Here is a 15,834-nt window from a genome sequence, read left to right as displayed (position 1 = left end):
CTACCTACCTACCTACCTACCTACCTACCTACCTACCTACCTACCTACCTACCTACCTACCTACCTATCTACCTACACAGGGGCTGGAGAGATAGCATGGAGGTAGGGCATGCCTTGCATGCAGAAGGACGGTGGTTCGAATCCTGGCATCCCCCAAAGCCAGGAGCGATCTGAGCACAGAGCCAGGAGTAATCCCTGAGCGTCACCGGATGTGGCCCAAAAAACCAACCAACCAAAAATAATAATAAAATAAAGTAAGTAGAAATTGAGCCTGGATGCTACGGTGGGGCCCCGCAGGGCTTTGGCTTCTGACACTCCGGTGTCCCACCTCGCCCGTGGGCGGCCCCACTGTCTGTCTCCCCACGGCGTGGGCAGGGCCACTCCTGGCAGGTGTCCGGGGCAGGTGTCCGCCGGGGTGACAGGTGTCCGTCCGGCCTGCAGGTGCAACGCCCCACCTGCTTCACTTCCGCGCATCCGGCTTGGGTGTGGGCGGGCGGGCGCGTGCGCGAAACTCGGCCCGGGACGGCGTGAGATCCGGCACACGTGGGGCCAGGGCGCATGCGCGGAGCTCCCGGCCTGCCCCGCGCGCGTGACGTCACGCCCCTCGTCCCGCCGCTGCCGCGGCCGCCATTGGGGTCGCCGCCTGGTCAGCGCGTCCGCCTCGCCTCGCCTCCCCTCGCCTCGCCGCCGTCCCGCGTCCGTCCCCTCGGGCCGAGCTACCGTCGTCCCCCAACCCCCGCCCCCGGCGCCCGGGAGGAGGCGGCGGGAAGCGCCCTGGCCCCGCGCTCCGGATGAAGCATGTCGGCCCCCAGCGTGGACCCGCAGGTAGCGGACCGACCGGCTTCGGGGCCAGGAATCGGGGTTCGGGGAGCGGGGCGCTGGGGTCCTGGGGTGCCACCCGTAGCCTGGCCGCCGGCGATTGCAGAAAGGCCGAGGCCGGGGGGAGGAAAGGCGAGTGGAGGCCTGGGTCCTCGACCTCTGACCCCTGACCCCTGACCCTTGACCTCTGTTTCCAGCATCGTCCAAGTGGGGAAGGGTCATGAGCTCCTGAGCCGTGTTTTGGGCTAGAGGCGCCCCATGCAAGGATGTCTTGCAAACACACACCTGCCCCAAGCTCCTGGTGCTGCTGCAGCAGGTTGAGGACCCCCTTTCCCCCCGCTGTGGCGCCCCGATCTTAGCCTGGAGCCCCATGCATCATACAGCAGCTGGGCAAGGGTCCTTCCCTCCCCAGCCTGGAGTCCCTTGCTTGGTGCTTGCTGGTACTTGGAGACTCCCGATCACAGCCTTGGTGCTTGTTTGCTGGGTGCTTGCTGGGGACTGGGGACTCCCAGTCACAGCCCAGAGCGAGCTCCCTGCAGACAGCAGCCAGTAGGGTGTCACTATCCTGAACCCTCAGATCCGCTAGCTAAAGGGGATGCAGACAAGTGGCCCCGGGTTCAGCAGAGAAAGGCCTCACCATCCCTCCTCTCACCATCATCCACCTTCATCCAGGTCTCTATAATCAATATGTTAATCAACACTGGGGATCACTCCTCCATCAGAGCCTGGAGTCCCCTGGTGTTGTCAGCTGGGCAAGGACCCTTATCAGAGCCCGGAGCCCCATGGTGTTGCATGCAGCTGGGTAGGGAATCCCCATCAAAGTCAGGAACCCCGCTGGTGCTCCATGTCACACACCCCCTTGTCTAGGGTACACCTGCTCTTTCCGTCCTGCCCTGGTGTTGTCCCTGTTCCTGAGATGGTGCCAAGTCAGCCTCACTCCCCACCCCCATAACTCTTTGCTTCTGCTCAAACCGGCTGGGCTGGGCTCCTTTGCCTTTCTAGCTCAGTGATTCTGCGCTTCTTCCAGTACAGAACAGTTCCGTGCGTCATAAGGACTCAGGCCCCGACCATGACTTTGAGCCCTACCTTTCTGCACCATCCAGCCAGGTATGTAATTTCCTCCAACTGGGCTCCCCTCCTCTCTCTCTCACACAGCTGAGTTCAGGTATTGGATACATTGTGTCTGAGCCAGCTGAGAGCTTGGATTGTAGACAGGGACCAACTGGCCCTGGAAGGTGGGTGGCCTGACTCCAGCCCAGAAGCTGACTGGTGGGGACATTGCTAGAGGATGCATGGACTGGTTAGGAACGCAGCTGAGAATCTTGCCCTGGGGTCAGCTGGTCATGAGGATACCTGCTGGACCTTCCGAGTGGCATTGTGGATATTTTGGACAGAAACATTCTCACTTGAGTAACGCCTCTCACCAGTAGTGCCAACTTGTGTCCCTGGGGGCTGGGCTCAGGCTGGCAGGGCTAGTGCTGCTTCCTTTCTGCTGACTCTCCCATCCCTGAAACATGTAGACTTCTCTTCCTACCCATCATGCTCAACCAGTCAAGGCTCTTACAGCCTCCAAAGCTTTAGATCTGACCTCTACTCCTTCTGGAGAGATACCCTGGGGCAGGGCTTGGCAGGTGTGGTGGAGAGAGATAGCCCTCAAATAGATTTCACAGGAGTGGAGCATATGCAGCCCAACGTGGGAGCAATGGGACAAGAGCAGTAGTGCAGAGGAGAGGGCATTTACCTTGCACATGGCCCACCTGAGTTCGGTCCCGGTACCCTATATGGTCTCCCGAGTGCAGAGCCAAGAGTAAGCCCTGGGCATCACTGGGTGTGTCTCAGAAACAAAACAAACAAACAAACCCTGAACCCAGAATGGGAGCAGCTCTGCCCCAGGCAGAGATCTGGAGGTGGAGGCCTTAGAGACCCCCCCCCCTCTTACTTTCTGTGGTGGGGTGCTACTTCCTGGTGGGATTGTGCCCTCTGTTCTTTTGTCATGCCTCTTCAGACTAAATGGGAATGTTTATCAGACAAGAAGAAAGTTCTAGAAGACTACTCATGTCCTACTGTGGCCCGTTGTACTGTTTTGACAGTACAGAGAGTTGGGAAAGGCTGCCTGCCCGATCCCAGTACCTGGGTGTCTCATTGGCTTGATGTTTCTGCAGCGATTAGTGGCGAGGCTGTGAAGTTGTGCCTCTTACGTGACTGCAGTCGTGGGTATGGGTGTGGCTGCCAGGGCTTTGGCAGGACTGGGACTTTGCCCACACCCTTCCAGTGGGTGCCCCAGACTTTTCACGCAGAGGCCTAAGTGTCCTTGGATTTTAGAGGTATGGCTTGTATCGCTTCTAAGAGGAGTCCTGGAGTTGTGGAGCTGGGCTCTTGGACGTGGGTCAGATAATACTTTTCTTCTAGTCAGCACTTTGCAGACCTGCTAGCCCAGGAGGACAAGGTCAGGGCTGCTGCTGCTGCCCTCAGCTGGCTGCTCTCAATGCTGGCTGCCCCATGGTTTGGAGGGGCCAGCAGAGGCCATGGCTGCAGCTGTGTGTAGCCTTGAACTGTACCTGCAGAGAGGGCAGCAAGCAGTGTAGCCAACACATGATGCACTCGCACCAGGAATTCTCCTTTTAGCACTGATCTGAAAGATAACTGCATGCCCAATTGGAGGCAGTGGCGGCTCCCACCTTTGCCCACCAATCACCAAAGTAACGTTTGAGTTGGGACTTTGCTTCAGCTGAGAGGGAGGCTGTGGCAGCCTTAGTGCCTGGAGGAGCCCCCAAATACCTCCCCGCTGTCCCGAGCCTGGACTCTGTTCCTTGCCTGTCTCCTCAGACTCTTGTCTGATGATTTCTGTGACTTGGGAGTACTGAGGCCCGAAAATGGTCTAGTTGGAATGAGGAGTGGACTTGCATCTCTGGTCTTCTCAGCTGCTTGGCCTCAGTTTCCCCCACTACCCAGAAAGTGGCTTTTCTGGTCCTTTTGTTTTTTGGGGTAGCCACACCCAGCGGCACTCAGGTTATGTGCTCAGAAATCGTTCCTGGTAGGCTCGGAACCGACCATATGGGATGCTGAGAATCGAATCGGGTCCAGCCCTTTTCTGGTCCTTTTGATGAGTTTAGGGGCAGGTGATCTGAACATGCCAGGAGATGGATATTCCTTTGTCCCGCTTGAATCCATGCCCCAAGAGCCCACCCAGTCCTGACACTCCCTCTGCTCAATGCCAGGCTGAGTATCCTGGGCTCTGCCAGGACCTTGACGTAGAATTGGTACAGTAGAGGGAGCAGGACCTGCCTTGTTCCCCAGCAATGCTGAATCTCACAGTGCCCACCTCACCTCAGAAGGCAGCTGCTTGTGTCTCCTGGTTCCTTCCTGTGCCTGTCTGCCTGTCCTGCCCCTCTGTCTGGCCCTGCCCAGGGTCCATCCATCTATCTGATGACTCACTTTGCCTCCACAGGGCAGCACGTACCCATCCATGACTGACCCCTACCTGCCCAGCTACTATCCACCATCTATTGGTTTTCCATTCTCCCTCAATGAAGCGCCCTGGTCTACAGGAGGGGACCCCCCAATCCCTTACCTCACACCATATGGACAGCTCAGCAATGGAGACCACCACTTCATGCATGATGCCGTGTTTGGGCAGCCCAGTGGCCTGGGCAGCAGCATGTATCCACCAAGGCTTAACTTCTTTCCCGATGGACCCGCCTTTTCCGCCTGGGGACCCAGTGGGGCACCAGGACAACCGGCACAAGGCTCTGCATACGGCAGCAGCTTCTCATACCCGCCCAGCTCGCTGGGGGGCACCATGGTGGACGGGCAGCCCGGTTTCCCTGGCGACTCTCTGGGCAAGGCACCTGGCGTGAACAGCCTGGAGCAGGGCGTGATGGGCCTGAAGATTGGTGACATTGCCCCTGCAACTGGCAAGACTGGCCCCACTGCCAGCAGCACGGCTGTGCTGGGTGTCCTCGCAGGGAACAGTGGGACAGGCATGAGTGGGCAAGTCCCCAAGACCACCTCATGGGCAGCCATCGCTAGCAAGCCTGCAAAAGTTCTGCCAAAAACAAAAGCCAAGTGCGGCCCTGGGACTGGGGGTGCCCTGCTACCTTCGCCCAACAAGCCACACCTGGACGTGGGCACCTGGGACGGGGACAGGCCCAGGCCCCAGGCCACCGCAGCCCAGCCCCTGAGCCCTGGCCAATCTCTGCCAGCTCCACCTCCTCCCCTGGTCCTACCACCATCCCAGCCACGCTGGGTTGCCCCACGCAACAGAAGTGCCGCCTCGTCAGGCCCTGGAGGTGGGGCTGGAGCAGACAGCGGCTCTACAGGAAGCGCTTTGCCTGGCTCCTGCCCAAGCTCCCACCCGGTGCTCGAGCGCCTGAAGGCTGCGCACAGCTACAACCCTGAGGGCTTCGACTGGGACCTGCGGCGTGGCCGCGCCTTTATCATCAAGAGCTACTCAGAAGACGACGTTCACCGCTCCATCAAGTACTCCATCTGGTGCAGCACCCAGCACGGCAACAAGCGCCTGGACAGCGCCTTCCGCGCCTCCCGCAGCGCTGGGCCTGTCTACCTGCTATTCAGTGTCAATGGCAGCGGCCACTTCTGCGGCGTAGCTGAGATGAAGTCCGCCGTGGACTACGGCGCCAGTGCGGGGGTCTGGTCACAGGACAAGTGGAAAGGCAAGTTCGACGTGAAGTGGATCTTCGTTAAGGACGTGCCCAACACCCAGCTGCGCCACATTCGCCTGGAGAACAACGACAACAAGCCGGTGACCAACTCACGAGACACGCAGGAGGTGCCGCTGGACAAGGCACGGCAGGTGCTGCGTATCATCGCGTCCTACAGGCACAGCACATCTATCTTTGACGACTTTTCACACTATGAGCGGCGCCAGGAGGAGGAGGAGGAGGTACGCAAGGTGAGGCACATGCTCGGATAGATGGGGAGACAGCGTTGCTCTCAGGCTTCTGCGGGTCCCTGGAGTCCTCTGTTTCCCCACCCTCCTGGGGTGTCTCCACTGACCCTGTTCTAGCCTTTGTAAATTGCTGGGAGGCCTGGGATTGGGCAGTGAGGGATCTGTCGCTGTCCTCCATCCCCCAGGGACAGGCCCTTTACGGATTGGAAAGTTAACAGGCTAAGGTGAGGCTCACCTAAGCACACACCAAGCCATGTCCTCTTTGGGCTCTGGCCTGTTCTGGAGCATAGAGACCCTTCCAGAACCTTTCCCCCTCCCTGCCCTGTGATGCCTCCTGTCCACCCTTCCAGATTGGCTCCTGTTTGTGAGCACTTGGCTGGGTACCCTCTGTGGGAAGGGCCAGATGAGGGCCTGAGCAATGCAGGGCTGCCCCCATACAGGCTGCCCTGACCATGGTCCTCAGGACCCAGACACAGTGTCTGTTTCCTGCTAGAGCAGCAGCAGTGTTGAGGAGCCTGTGGGGCAGCAGTATGCAGAGTCCTTGAGCCCTGCCAAACTCCCTACTCACCCCCAGATTTTCCATGGAGATCCCACCTCTTAACTTAATGCATGAGGCATTACCCTGCACCACCTGCCTTCAGCATCCTGGGCTCAGAGCAGCTTTGTCCTTCTGGGGTGCCCAGGACATGCTTCTCCCCCCCCCAAGGGGTTCCCCCAAACTACCCCCCATTCACTGTGGCCTTGTGGGTATGTCTTGTTGGGGAATGGGGTGAACACCCACTGGGGCAGAGTGGTCACCATGGAGTCACCATGGAGTGGTGTGGTTATTCTCCTGAGGGACTGGACAGGGAAGGTGACTGGCTGGATGCTGGGGTGCTGTTCTGAGTGGACCTGCTTCAATCCTAGCCAGCCATGAGGGTTGTAAGCAGCAAAGGCCCAAACCTCACACTGCCCTGCCCTGCCCTGCTTAGCCCTTCTCAGCCCATGAGGGAACCCTGTTATATCCAGTCCTGGGGGACAGCCAGGTGGCTTCAGACATGCCTCTGGGCATGCCAGGCTGGGCGTGGTGTCTCAACGCCTGCCCACAGATTTGTCCTATTTCCTCTGGCTGCAGGAACGGCAGAGCCGGGGCAAGCATTGAGGACCCACGACTGCCATCTGCACGTCTCCAGCAGCCCTGGCCATCCCTTCATGTCCGTGAGGCAGCAGCGCTTTAGAAAGAGGCAAGACCACCAGTTCCGTCCAAGATGTTTATTCCGGCCAAAATGGGCGCTTACTCCTCCCTTCGCAGCCTTTGAGCGTTTTGGAGAGTCTTCGCTCGCCCTCTGCCTGGCCAGTGGGGAAAGGCAGAGTCACTTGGCAGGTCCCTGGCGTGGGGCTGAAGGCCAAGGTGACCCAGCATGCTACTGTGTCTGCAGCTGGTCTCTGCCTGGGTGACTTTCCTTCCCACATGGGGATGCTCTCCGAGGGTCTCCTGCAGTGCTTGGACAGGCCAAGTGCTGGCCTTGACTGCCATTTTGTCTGTTCAGAACCCTAATGAAATTCTAATTTTCTATCACTAATGCTGAGCCCAGTAAGGCAGAGACATGGGTCTCGCTTCTTACTCCTGGTGAATGGGTTAAAGGAAAAGAAGAAAAGCAAAATCAAATCTTTTTGAAATGGATTTCAGTGTTGTTTGTGGAACGAGGGCCCTTGTTCTAGCACCTGGAGCCTGACTTGGGGTCAGGGGTCAAGCAGGACCCTGATTGCAGAGACTGTCCTGCCCAAACCCAGTCCCACATAGACCCCTTGCACCACTACAGTGTCAGTCCAGTTCCATCGAGGCTGCTGAGGCACTTGTCCAGGAGTGCTTAATTGTCCCTTAACATGGATGGGTCCCCAAGCTCCCTGCCTGATGGGAGGGACCTCAAGCCCCTTAGTACCTATGTTCATCCTGCACTCAGTGCATGGCCCACCTGTCTCCTGAACTTGAGGGTATGGGAGCCACTTGCCTCTCATTGTGGTCTGGAAAGGTTGTTGGGGAACCGACTCCTAACTCAGCTGGTGGGCACTTGTCCTGCAAGCAGCTGAGCCAGGACACTCTCCGGCACAAGTCATGATCCCTGAGCACAGGCCCTAGGAAGTCCACATGTGACTCAGGAGCAGAGTGGACAGGGGTCAGGGGTCTGGGAGGGTGTCATTAGGAGGAGAGAACAGAGAGGGTCAGCAAGAAAAGGGGTGGGTGGGGATTGTCTTTGGGGTCTCACGGGTACCATCAATACAGGTGGCAGAAACCCCCCTCTGCCGAGCCCAGGTGGCTTCCAGGCCCCCCTCTAGGTTTCGTCATGCCATCTGCCTGGGGCTAGAAATAATGGACCCCCACCCCCACATAAACCTGGCACCTGAGTGCCAAGTGCCAATGTGGGAAGGGAGCCCAGCTGTCCTGTGTGCCAGAGACTTCGGCAGAGCCATATCCACCAGCCCAGGACCACAGGCATGGGTAGATGAGCTGCAGGCATCGCCCTGCCCCTGGATATCTCATGGAAAGCAGCAGTTGGGGTGGGTGCACAACACACAGCCTGTCAACTGCTGGGCAGCAAAGACCTGACACCCCCTGCAGGTGGCACTCCAGGGGAAGAGGGCTAATGGGCTTCTGATGTCCAGTGGGGGCGCCAGGCTGTGTACATGGCCTCTGGCCTGCCTAGTGCCAGTGAGTGGCCTGAACACCCTTCCTGCACCAGTTTCTGTGACCTGTGGCCAGCCCTCAGCCCTGTCTAGGGAAACAGGCTGTTGGAGGTGCCCAAGGACCCAGGAGAGCTGGCCCAGGGCAGGGCCTCACCTCTCAAGTTTGGAGGAGTGAAGGCAGGAGCTTCAGCCAGCAGCCAGTGAATAAATGGCACACCCAGGCTCAGACTCTAGAAATGTCCACGTGTTCGTTCACCAGCCAGAACACCGAGTGCTGGACACATGTATGTAGTGTGTCTTCATGTCGGTACAGGGAGGCACATGTGCCAACACAGGCCTATCTGAGTATGTGCTGCATAGGTGTACTCTGGATGCGTACATGTGGGTTGGTGTCTACGTACATGTTCAGGGACTGGCATGTAAATGCATGTTGGAGACATAACATGTATGCAGGCATTGGTGTGGGAATCTGCCTTTTGGTGTGTGAGAAGGCACGGTTGTGTCTACCTATATGTAGGCATAGACATGCCTGTATGTAGATGTGTTAGACAAGTATTCATAGCTGTGTAAGCAAGCGTGTGTGTACCTACATGCGTAGGGCCATTGTGGTTGTGTGCTTACACACCTGTACATGTGTAGATTCAGATTCATTGGGGCACTTCATGCTTTGTGTAGTTCTGTATGCACGGAGGCCCTGGTTGTGGAGGTGTACAGTGTAAGGTACATGTGTGTACAATGCATGCAGTATGTATGGCTAAGTTTGTGTAGGCAAAGCCATGAACATGTGGATACATATTCACTGGTGTGCATATGTGTGCTTGCAGGCATTCACGATGTAAGACACCTGTGCAGGTAGTCATGACTAAATTGATAGAGGCGGAACTGTGAGCATATGAATGCAGGCTGCATATGTGTACTATGTATAGGCATAGTCATATGGGTATGTGCGTTGTATAAGCATGTACTTAGGTTTATGTGGGGGTTGTATGTACATGTATGCAGGCACGACTGCATGCATGCATGCAAGTGTGTGGTAGGCACATGCTCACACATGCATGTGGGACTGGGTTGCATGTAGGCCTAGCTATGGATGTGGATGTTTGTATATGCAGATGTTGCAGAAGTGCGTGGATAGGTGCAGGTATGTCTTGGTTTGTCTATGCATGTAGGAATTGCCGAGTGTGCTTATATCGTGTACATGTGTGTAGGCATAGATGGGTGTGCATTGTGTAGGCGTATCTGTAGACATAGCCGTGTGGGTGCACCTGTGCAGGTTTATAGGTACATTGTGTCCATGTGTACAGGGGTGCAGAGCATTGGCATTTGAGGTCCCTGTCCGCAGGGTCCCTGGGGCTCATGTTGCAGAAACCAGGCGGCAGAGGGAGGAGGAGCCGGGATGGGTGTTTCTCACCAAACCCCCATGAACAATGCCTCAGCCTCTGCTGGGCTGGAGGCAGGGGGCTTTCTGGGCACCAAGGGGTGTGTGGGGGGTAGTCCCTGGGGAGGGGAGGGCAGTGGAGCAGCAAGTAGAAGGGCCTGTGAGGCCTGTGGGGTGTGGTGGGCAGCGTCCAGGGACCCTCAGTAGCAGAGTGGGCTCCCACCCAGGGTTGTGCCAACACATTGACATGCACACGAGGCATGTACCATACAAGACAGACTCAAGCGCACCTGTGCATGAATGACGTATGCTCTCTAGTGCCCGTTCACACTGACAAGCCAGCACAGAACATGCATGCACCTACAAATACGCACTGACAGGTACTGACAGGACACACGCGGGACAGACCCAGAGCGACACCTCCCCTCCGTCTGCTCAGGAGCCCCTGGAGGAGTGTGGGCCGTTCAGCTGGGCTCCTGCATCAGGTCCTGATGTGAAGCTAAGCCTGCACCCAGGGATGGGAGTGTGTCCTCATGCTCTCCCTGTCTTCCAAAGTGGGGGGTAGGGAGGGGAATTCGAGATTAGTATAGATGCCCAGGGGAAAAGGGTATCAACTGGGCCCGGAGAGATAGCACAGCAGCGTTTGCCTTGCAAGAGGCCGATCCAGGACCAAAGGTGGTTGGTTCGAATCCCGGTGTCCCATATGGTCCCCCCGTGCCTGCCAGGAGTTATTTCTGAGCAGACAGCCAGGAGTAACCCCTGAGCACCGCCGGGTGTGGCCCCAAAAAAAACAAAAACAAACAAACAAAAAAAAAGGGTATCAACTGAGATGTGTGGGCAGGGAAGGTGGGACTTCTACGATATGGGGAAGGGGACCCTGTCCCAAGGCATCTCTAAGACTTGGGGAGGAGGGCTGACCCAGCGTCTCCATCAAATGAGGGCTGTCCCGGGGTCTCCACTACAGGAGAGTCATCCCCGGAGTAGTGTCATTACATCACTGAGCACTCAGTCCCCTACGTATGCTTGATCTGGCATGAGAACCAAGATGCAGGGCAGCAGGAGAGGTGGTACCTTCACCCAGAAGGATCATTGCTATACTGATGTTGATCCTATGATGGAGACCAGGGGGATGGAATGGAGATGATGAGATGCAGATACAGACAATAGGGACAGTGATGGAGATGACGGAGACAATGTGGTGATGACAGATAAGGGGGACTATGATGAAGGATGAGATGATGGTATGACAATGCTGATTGCAATGATGGAAATTATGCTGGTGGACATGGCAGTTGTGTGTGAAGGATGCTGATGACATGATGAGATGATGGTGAGGATGACAGTAATGGAAATGGTGCAGACAGACATGGCGATTGTATTTGAGAAATGTTGATGGGGACGGTGGTGCTGATGGAAATGACAGTGGTCTAGATGAGATGACCGCTCACATTTGAGGGAGTTTCCATCAAGTCCCCTCAGCCTAGAGAGAAACTTACACAGGTTGGGCTGGGGAGGTCCTAGCCTGCTGCTGACCACCATGTGCATTGGTCCAGTTTAGCCAGTTCCTGCATGGGGTACAGAAATGCTTTCTTTCTGCAAATAGGGACCAGTCCAAAGGCTGAATTCTGAGGGGCCCAGAGGTGTTTGTGATGGGAACCATCCTGTGAGTGGGATCCCCTTCAGCTTTGCTCTGTGGCTGTATTGTTGTCCCTGTCCTGCCCTGATAGCCTTGGCCTGAGTAGGACACCTGCCCTTCCTGCAGGCGACTTCACATCATGTTCCAGTTGCCCCCTGAGGCCTTCCTGGCCCAGCAATACAGCCTGTATCATGTGACAGAGCCCAGTCAGTAATGGGCACAGGCTGGTCATGTGTGTACAACCTGGTTATGTGGGCACAGCCTGGTCAGTGGGTCCAGTCTGCTTCCAGGCTTGTGTCTGGCTGGTCACAGGGTGTACTTGGCTTGTGACTCCTGATGGGTGCAGGGCTGGCTCAGGGTCCAGAGTACCATATGGTTTGGGATCCGGCCTGTTGCCAGCCAAGGAGGCCTAGGTGTGCCAGGATATGGAGGGCACCTGGGTGGGCAGCCTGAGGACCTGCACATCAGACCCAGCATCCAAAGAGACGAAGACGTGCCTGGCCAGCTCAGGTTCCCACCAGCCGCCAGCTCCATGCAGAGTTGGTTGTGACCATCTCTGGCTGCGGTGCCCTGGGCTCAACCATTGGGGAGGAGGAACAGGGCCTCATCTGTGCATGGTCCACAGCTCCCCAAATCAGGCCTTAGCTCTGGGCCACTTGCAACCTCCAAGCCCGTATCTGGGAACACAGGCCCCTCCTCACCTGTCCCCCAGACTGTGTGGCCAGTGTTGAGGTATCAGAGTCCGGGGCAAGGGCACCAAGTGCAGGGCCAGTGCTCCTACTCCAGAGAGCCCATGCCGTAGCACTGGGGACCCAAGGGGTTGGTGCATGAGGCCCCCACCCACTTCACCTTCCCCTGGAGGCCCCTTCACACTCTTATGGCTTGTCATGCTTCTCTCCCAGCAGCCAACCTGCCTCCTCCTACAAGCTCTGCTCCCGGAAGAAGGCAGAAAGGCAGCCACATAGCCTGGGGTACCCCACCAGAGCTTGGGCTTGGAAGCAGTGTGGGAACCCCCATTGGGGTCAGGACTTGGGGGCAGTTGCTGGCAGAGCTGCCCTCACTTCACAGCCCCAGGGCAGGGACCCCTGAAGTCAGGGAGTTAAGGCCCCAGCTGCTCTCAGCAAGCCCAGGTCTGCACCCCCAGGAAGGCAGGAGGCTTCAGAGGGTGCTTGGGAAGTAGTGGGAGCTGGTTCACACACGAGGCTTTTGGGATGTAATGTGATGTGGCCTGCATGTCCTGTGGTCAGTGTATGACAGCTGTGTGACATGGTCTGTGTATGAGCCTTGGTCTGTCTAAAATATATCTGTATGAGACATGGTCTGTGTGAGATGGGGCCTGAATGAGAGAAATATGGTCTGTGTGTATCTGTGAAGTGGTATATGTGGGGGCCGGAGAGATAGCACAGCAGTCAGGCATTTGCCTTGTATGCAGAAGGACGGTGGTTTGAATCCCAGCATCCCATATGGTCCCCTGAGCACTGCTAGGTGTGGACCCCCCCCCCCCAAAAAAAAATAAGTGGTATATGTGTGTTTGAGACATGGTCTCTCTGAGATGGAACATGTGTGAGATGGGATCTGTGTGTGTGTGCCGTAGTCCTTGTGTGTCTGAGACACGGTCTTTGTGTATCTGAGGTGTGGTCTGTGTGAGATGTGATCATATGTGTGCTCTATATGTAGCTGAGACATAGGCTATGTGTGTGAGCTGAGGTCTGTATGTGTCCTTGTGTTCTAAGGGCAGTTGGGTACTGTTTGACCTCAGGATTAGCACCTGGTGCCTGGTGTTCTCCCTCAGGGCTGAAACTGGTTGTGATGTTCGTGGTGACTGGTTTGGGGGGGGGGGGCAGGTTCTTGAAGGAGCAGCTCCTAAGGGCTCCCTGAACCCCATCTGGAAATGACGGGGCTGAAAAAGTGGGGGTCTGAGCCATTTGGCAGGTCCTAGGCCCAGAGCCTGAAACCCAAAGGGTCCCTTGCCCCATGGGCATGTAGTGCGGGGTTTGGGGGGGCGGCTTGGGACCCTCGGGTCCGGTCCTGCTGAGGGACAGGCCGGCCAGCTCTGCAGCACCAGATCAGTGACCTGGAGGCCGGAGTGGAGGACCAAGATGAGAGGCAAGAGACAACCCCCTGGGGTACCTCCTTTGGGGAGGGGCGGGGCTACTGCTGCCGGTAAAAACCTAGTGGCCCCTTTTGTCCTGTTTTGCAGGGCTGGGGAGCCGGGGAGCAGACCCCACTAGCCAGGTTTAAGACCAGCGAGGACGCAGTTGAGCGCCCAGGTCGTGCATTTTGTAGGGGTTGGGTCGGTGCTGGGCCCGCTCTTCCCTGCAGGTCACTGAGGCCCCTGGACCGCTGCAGGGGCGCGCGCTCGGGCGCAGGAGAGGCCGGCAGATGGCGCAGCGCAGAGCCGGGAAGGAAAGCGGGTCCGCAGCGAGCGGCCCAGTGGGCGTCACGCGCTGCAGATGGCGGGGGAGGGACCTGCCACCTCCCCGGCTGCGGCGGAGCCTCACGTGCCGGCACCGCAGCGTCCACAGCGAAGTGTCCGGGTGCGGCCCAAGCGCCGCCTGTCCTGTCCTATCCTGGCCGGGACCCCGAAACCCCGGATCCGGGCGGGCAGCTCCGTCCACACACAAAGGGAGCCCCGTTTGGAGAGCCTCGGCGGGGAGGCGGTGGCATCCGCAGCGCGCTGCGGCGGAGGGGACGGAGGCTGTCCCCAGGACTGTGCAGGGACTATGCCTCTCCCTGTTGTCAACGGCAACTGCCCAGCGTGCCCGCCACGGGGGAAGGGGGCAAAAGCCTTGGGGGCCCGGAGCCCCCACCCACTCCCTCTGCGACCCGCGGGCGCCCGTCCTGCGGGGCCCATCACAGTGCCAGCACCAAGGACAGCGCCAGGTCCCAGGGTCTGGCCCTCTCCAAAGCCCTGGAGCGCATCCGTCCCTCCCTCCCTCCCTCCCGGGCCTGCGGCCCCAACCCCTCCACCACTCGCCCCCACCCCGCCCCCACCGCGACCCCTCACCCTCCCTTTGTCTCCACCGCAGCCTCCGCGCAGTCCTCCGGGCCGCCACCTTGCGCGCGGGCTCCGGGGCGCGCGCGGGCGGGCGTGCGGCACTGCGGACACACGTGGCTGCTGCGGGTCCCAGGCGAGCGGGGTGGCCGCCGGCCCCAGCAGCATCGTCCGGGCCCCGGCAGGCTTCCCCCCGTCGCGGGGCCTCCCTCCCGCCCACCCGCAGCAGGCGGCCCCTTTGTGTCCCGCGGCCGAGGCGGCCGGCAGCTGGGCCGCCCCTCTGAGCGCGCCGGCGCGGCGGGCGCATTGTTCGCCCGATTGGCCGGCGGGACGGGACGGTCGTGGCCCCCCACCCCACCCCATCCCGGGCCGGGGCCGGGGCATTTCCATGAGAAAGGGAGCGGCGGGAGGCGCCTCTCTTAGCATTCACCGCGTGCCTTAATTGTATGACATTAAATCAAGGTCCGCTGTGAACACGCAGAGGGGCCCTCGGGCGGCGCGGCGCGGCTTGGCACGGCGGCCCCCAGGGCGCGAAGGCTCTCCGGCTCCGGCTCCTCCGCTGCGGCTCCGGCTCCGGCTCCGCGGGAGCGCTGCGCCACTCGGCTCGGCGCCCGTCTCCAAATTCCACCCCCCGCGCTGCCGCCCCTGGGACCCGGAGGGCGCAGAGTCCCCCCGGGGAGGGACCTGGTGGGGGACCGGGAATCGGGGAGAGAGGGAGGTGGCTGGGAGGCTCCCGCTGGCGCCGCGCACGCAGGGCAGATGCGATCCGATGCGATGCGATCCGGGCGAGGCCCCGCGCGCAGTTGTTCCCAGTCCCGGGTGCCGCCCGCGCGCTCCGAGGGCGCAGGGGCGCGGGGACGCGGCGAGAGGACGCAGAGGGCGGCCGGGGGGTCGAGTGTGTCCGCGGGCTCAGGCGCTCCGGGCTCCCTGGGCCAGCAAGCCGGCCGGCCGGACTGGCGATCCGGGCGCGCGGCGAACGGGTTCCCCCGTGCCCGCCTCCGCCGCAGCGTCCCCGGCGCGTCTCCGAGCTGGGCTCGGGCACCGGCGATTATCACTGGGGCGCGCAGTGACGTCAGCCGGACACGGGCGCCGCCGCCGCCGCCCCGAGGTGTCCTTGAGAACTGCGGGGCGCGCACACGCGCACACGCACACGCACACGCACTCTCACTCCCGCGGCCGCCCCGCGCTGGAAACGTTCCCGCCTCCCCTGCCTGCCTGCCTGCCTGCCTGCCCGGGCGCACACGCCCCGGCCCAGCCCGGCACTGCGGTGGTGCCCACACGCACACGGACTGCGGCTCCACGGCCTCCGCAGTGCGCGCAGCAGCCCCCGCACGGGGTGTTGGGGGGCCAGAAGCACCGGGAAAGGGCATGGGCACCGCGTTGACCACTTGGGGTGGGCGTTGCAGGTTGCTGCACCCACCAAAGGCTGCTCG

The 15,834-nt window shown here is 59.5% G+C and overlaps 1 protein-coding gene across 3 annotated transcripts; it reads left to right on the top strand.

Moving 5' to 3' along the window:
• Positions 1 to 601: 601 nt before the first annotated feature.
• On the top strand, positions 602 to 7,391 carry YTHDF1 (YTH N6-methyladenosine RNA binding protein F1). 3 transcript variants are annotated; one of them, XM_049777143.1, is made up of 4 exons: positions 602 to 825; positions 1,852 to 1,926; positions 4,268 to 5,731; positions 6,843 to 7,391. In XM_049777143.1, the coding sequence occupies exons 1-4, from the start codon at positions 799 to 801 to the stop codon at positions 6,867 to 6,869; spliced, it is 1,593 nt and encodes a 530-aa protein (XP_049633100.1). In that variant the 5' UTR covers positions 602 to 798; the 3' UTR covers positions 6,870 to 7,391. The 3 variants fall into 3 exon arrangements, with proteins under 3 accessions (XP_049633100.1, XP_049633098.1, XP_049633097.1); XM_049777141.1 differs by having other exon boundaries at positions 1,847 to 1,926; positions 4,268 to 5,722; XM_049777140.1 differs by having other exon boundaries at positions 1,847 to 1,926.
• The last annotated feature ends 8,443 nt before the right edge of the window (positions 7,392 to 15,834 follow it).

This window comes from Suncus etruscus, chromosome 7 (assembly GCF_024139225.1).
Source record: "Suncus etruscus isolate mSunEtr1 chromosome 7, mSunEtr1.pri.cur, whole genome shotgun sequence".
NCBI lineage: Eukaryota > Metazoa > Chordata > Mammalia > Eulipotyphla > Soricidae > Suncus > Suncus etruscus.
Note: the sequence above shows the minus strand (reverse complement) of the source record. Positions and strands in the feature narration are given on the sequence as shown.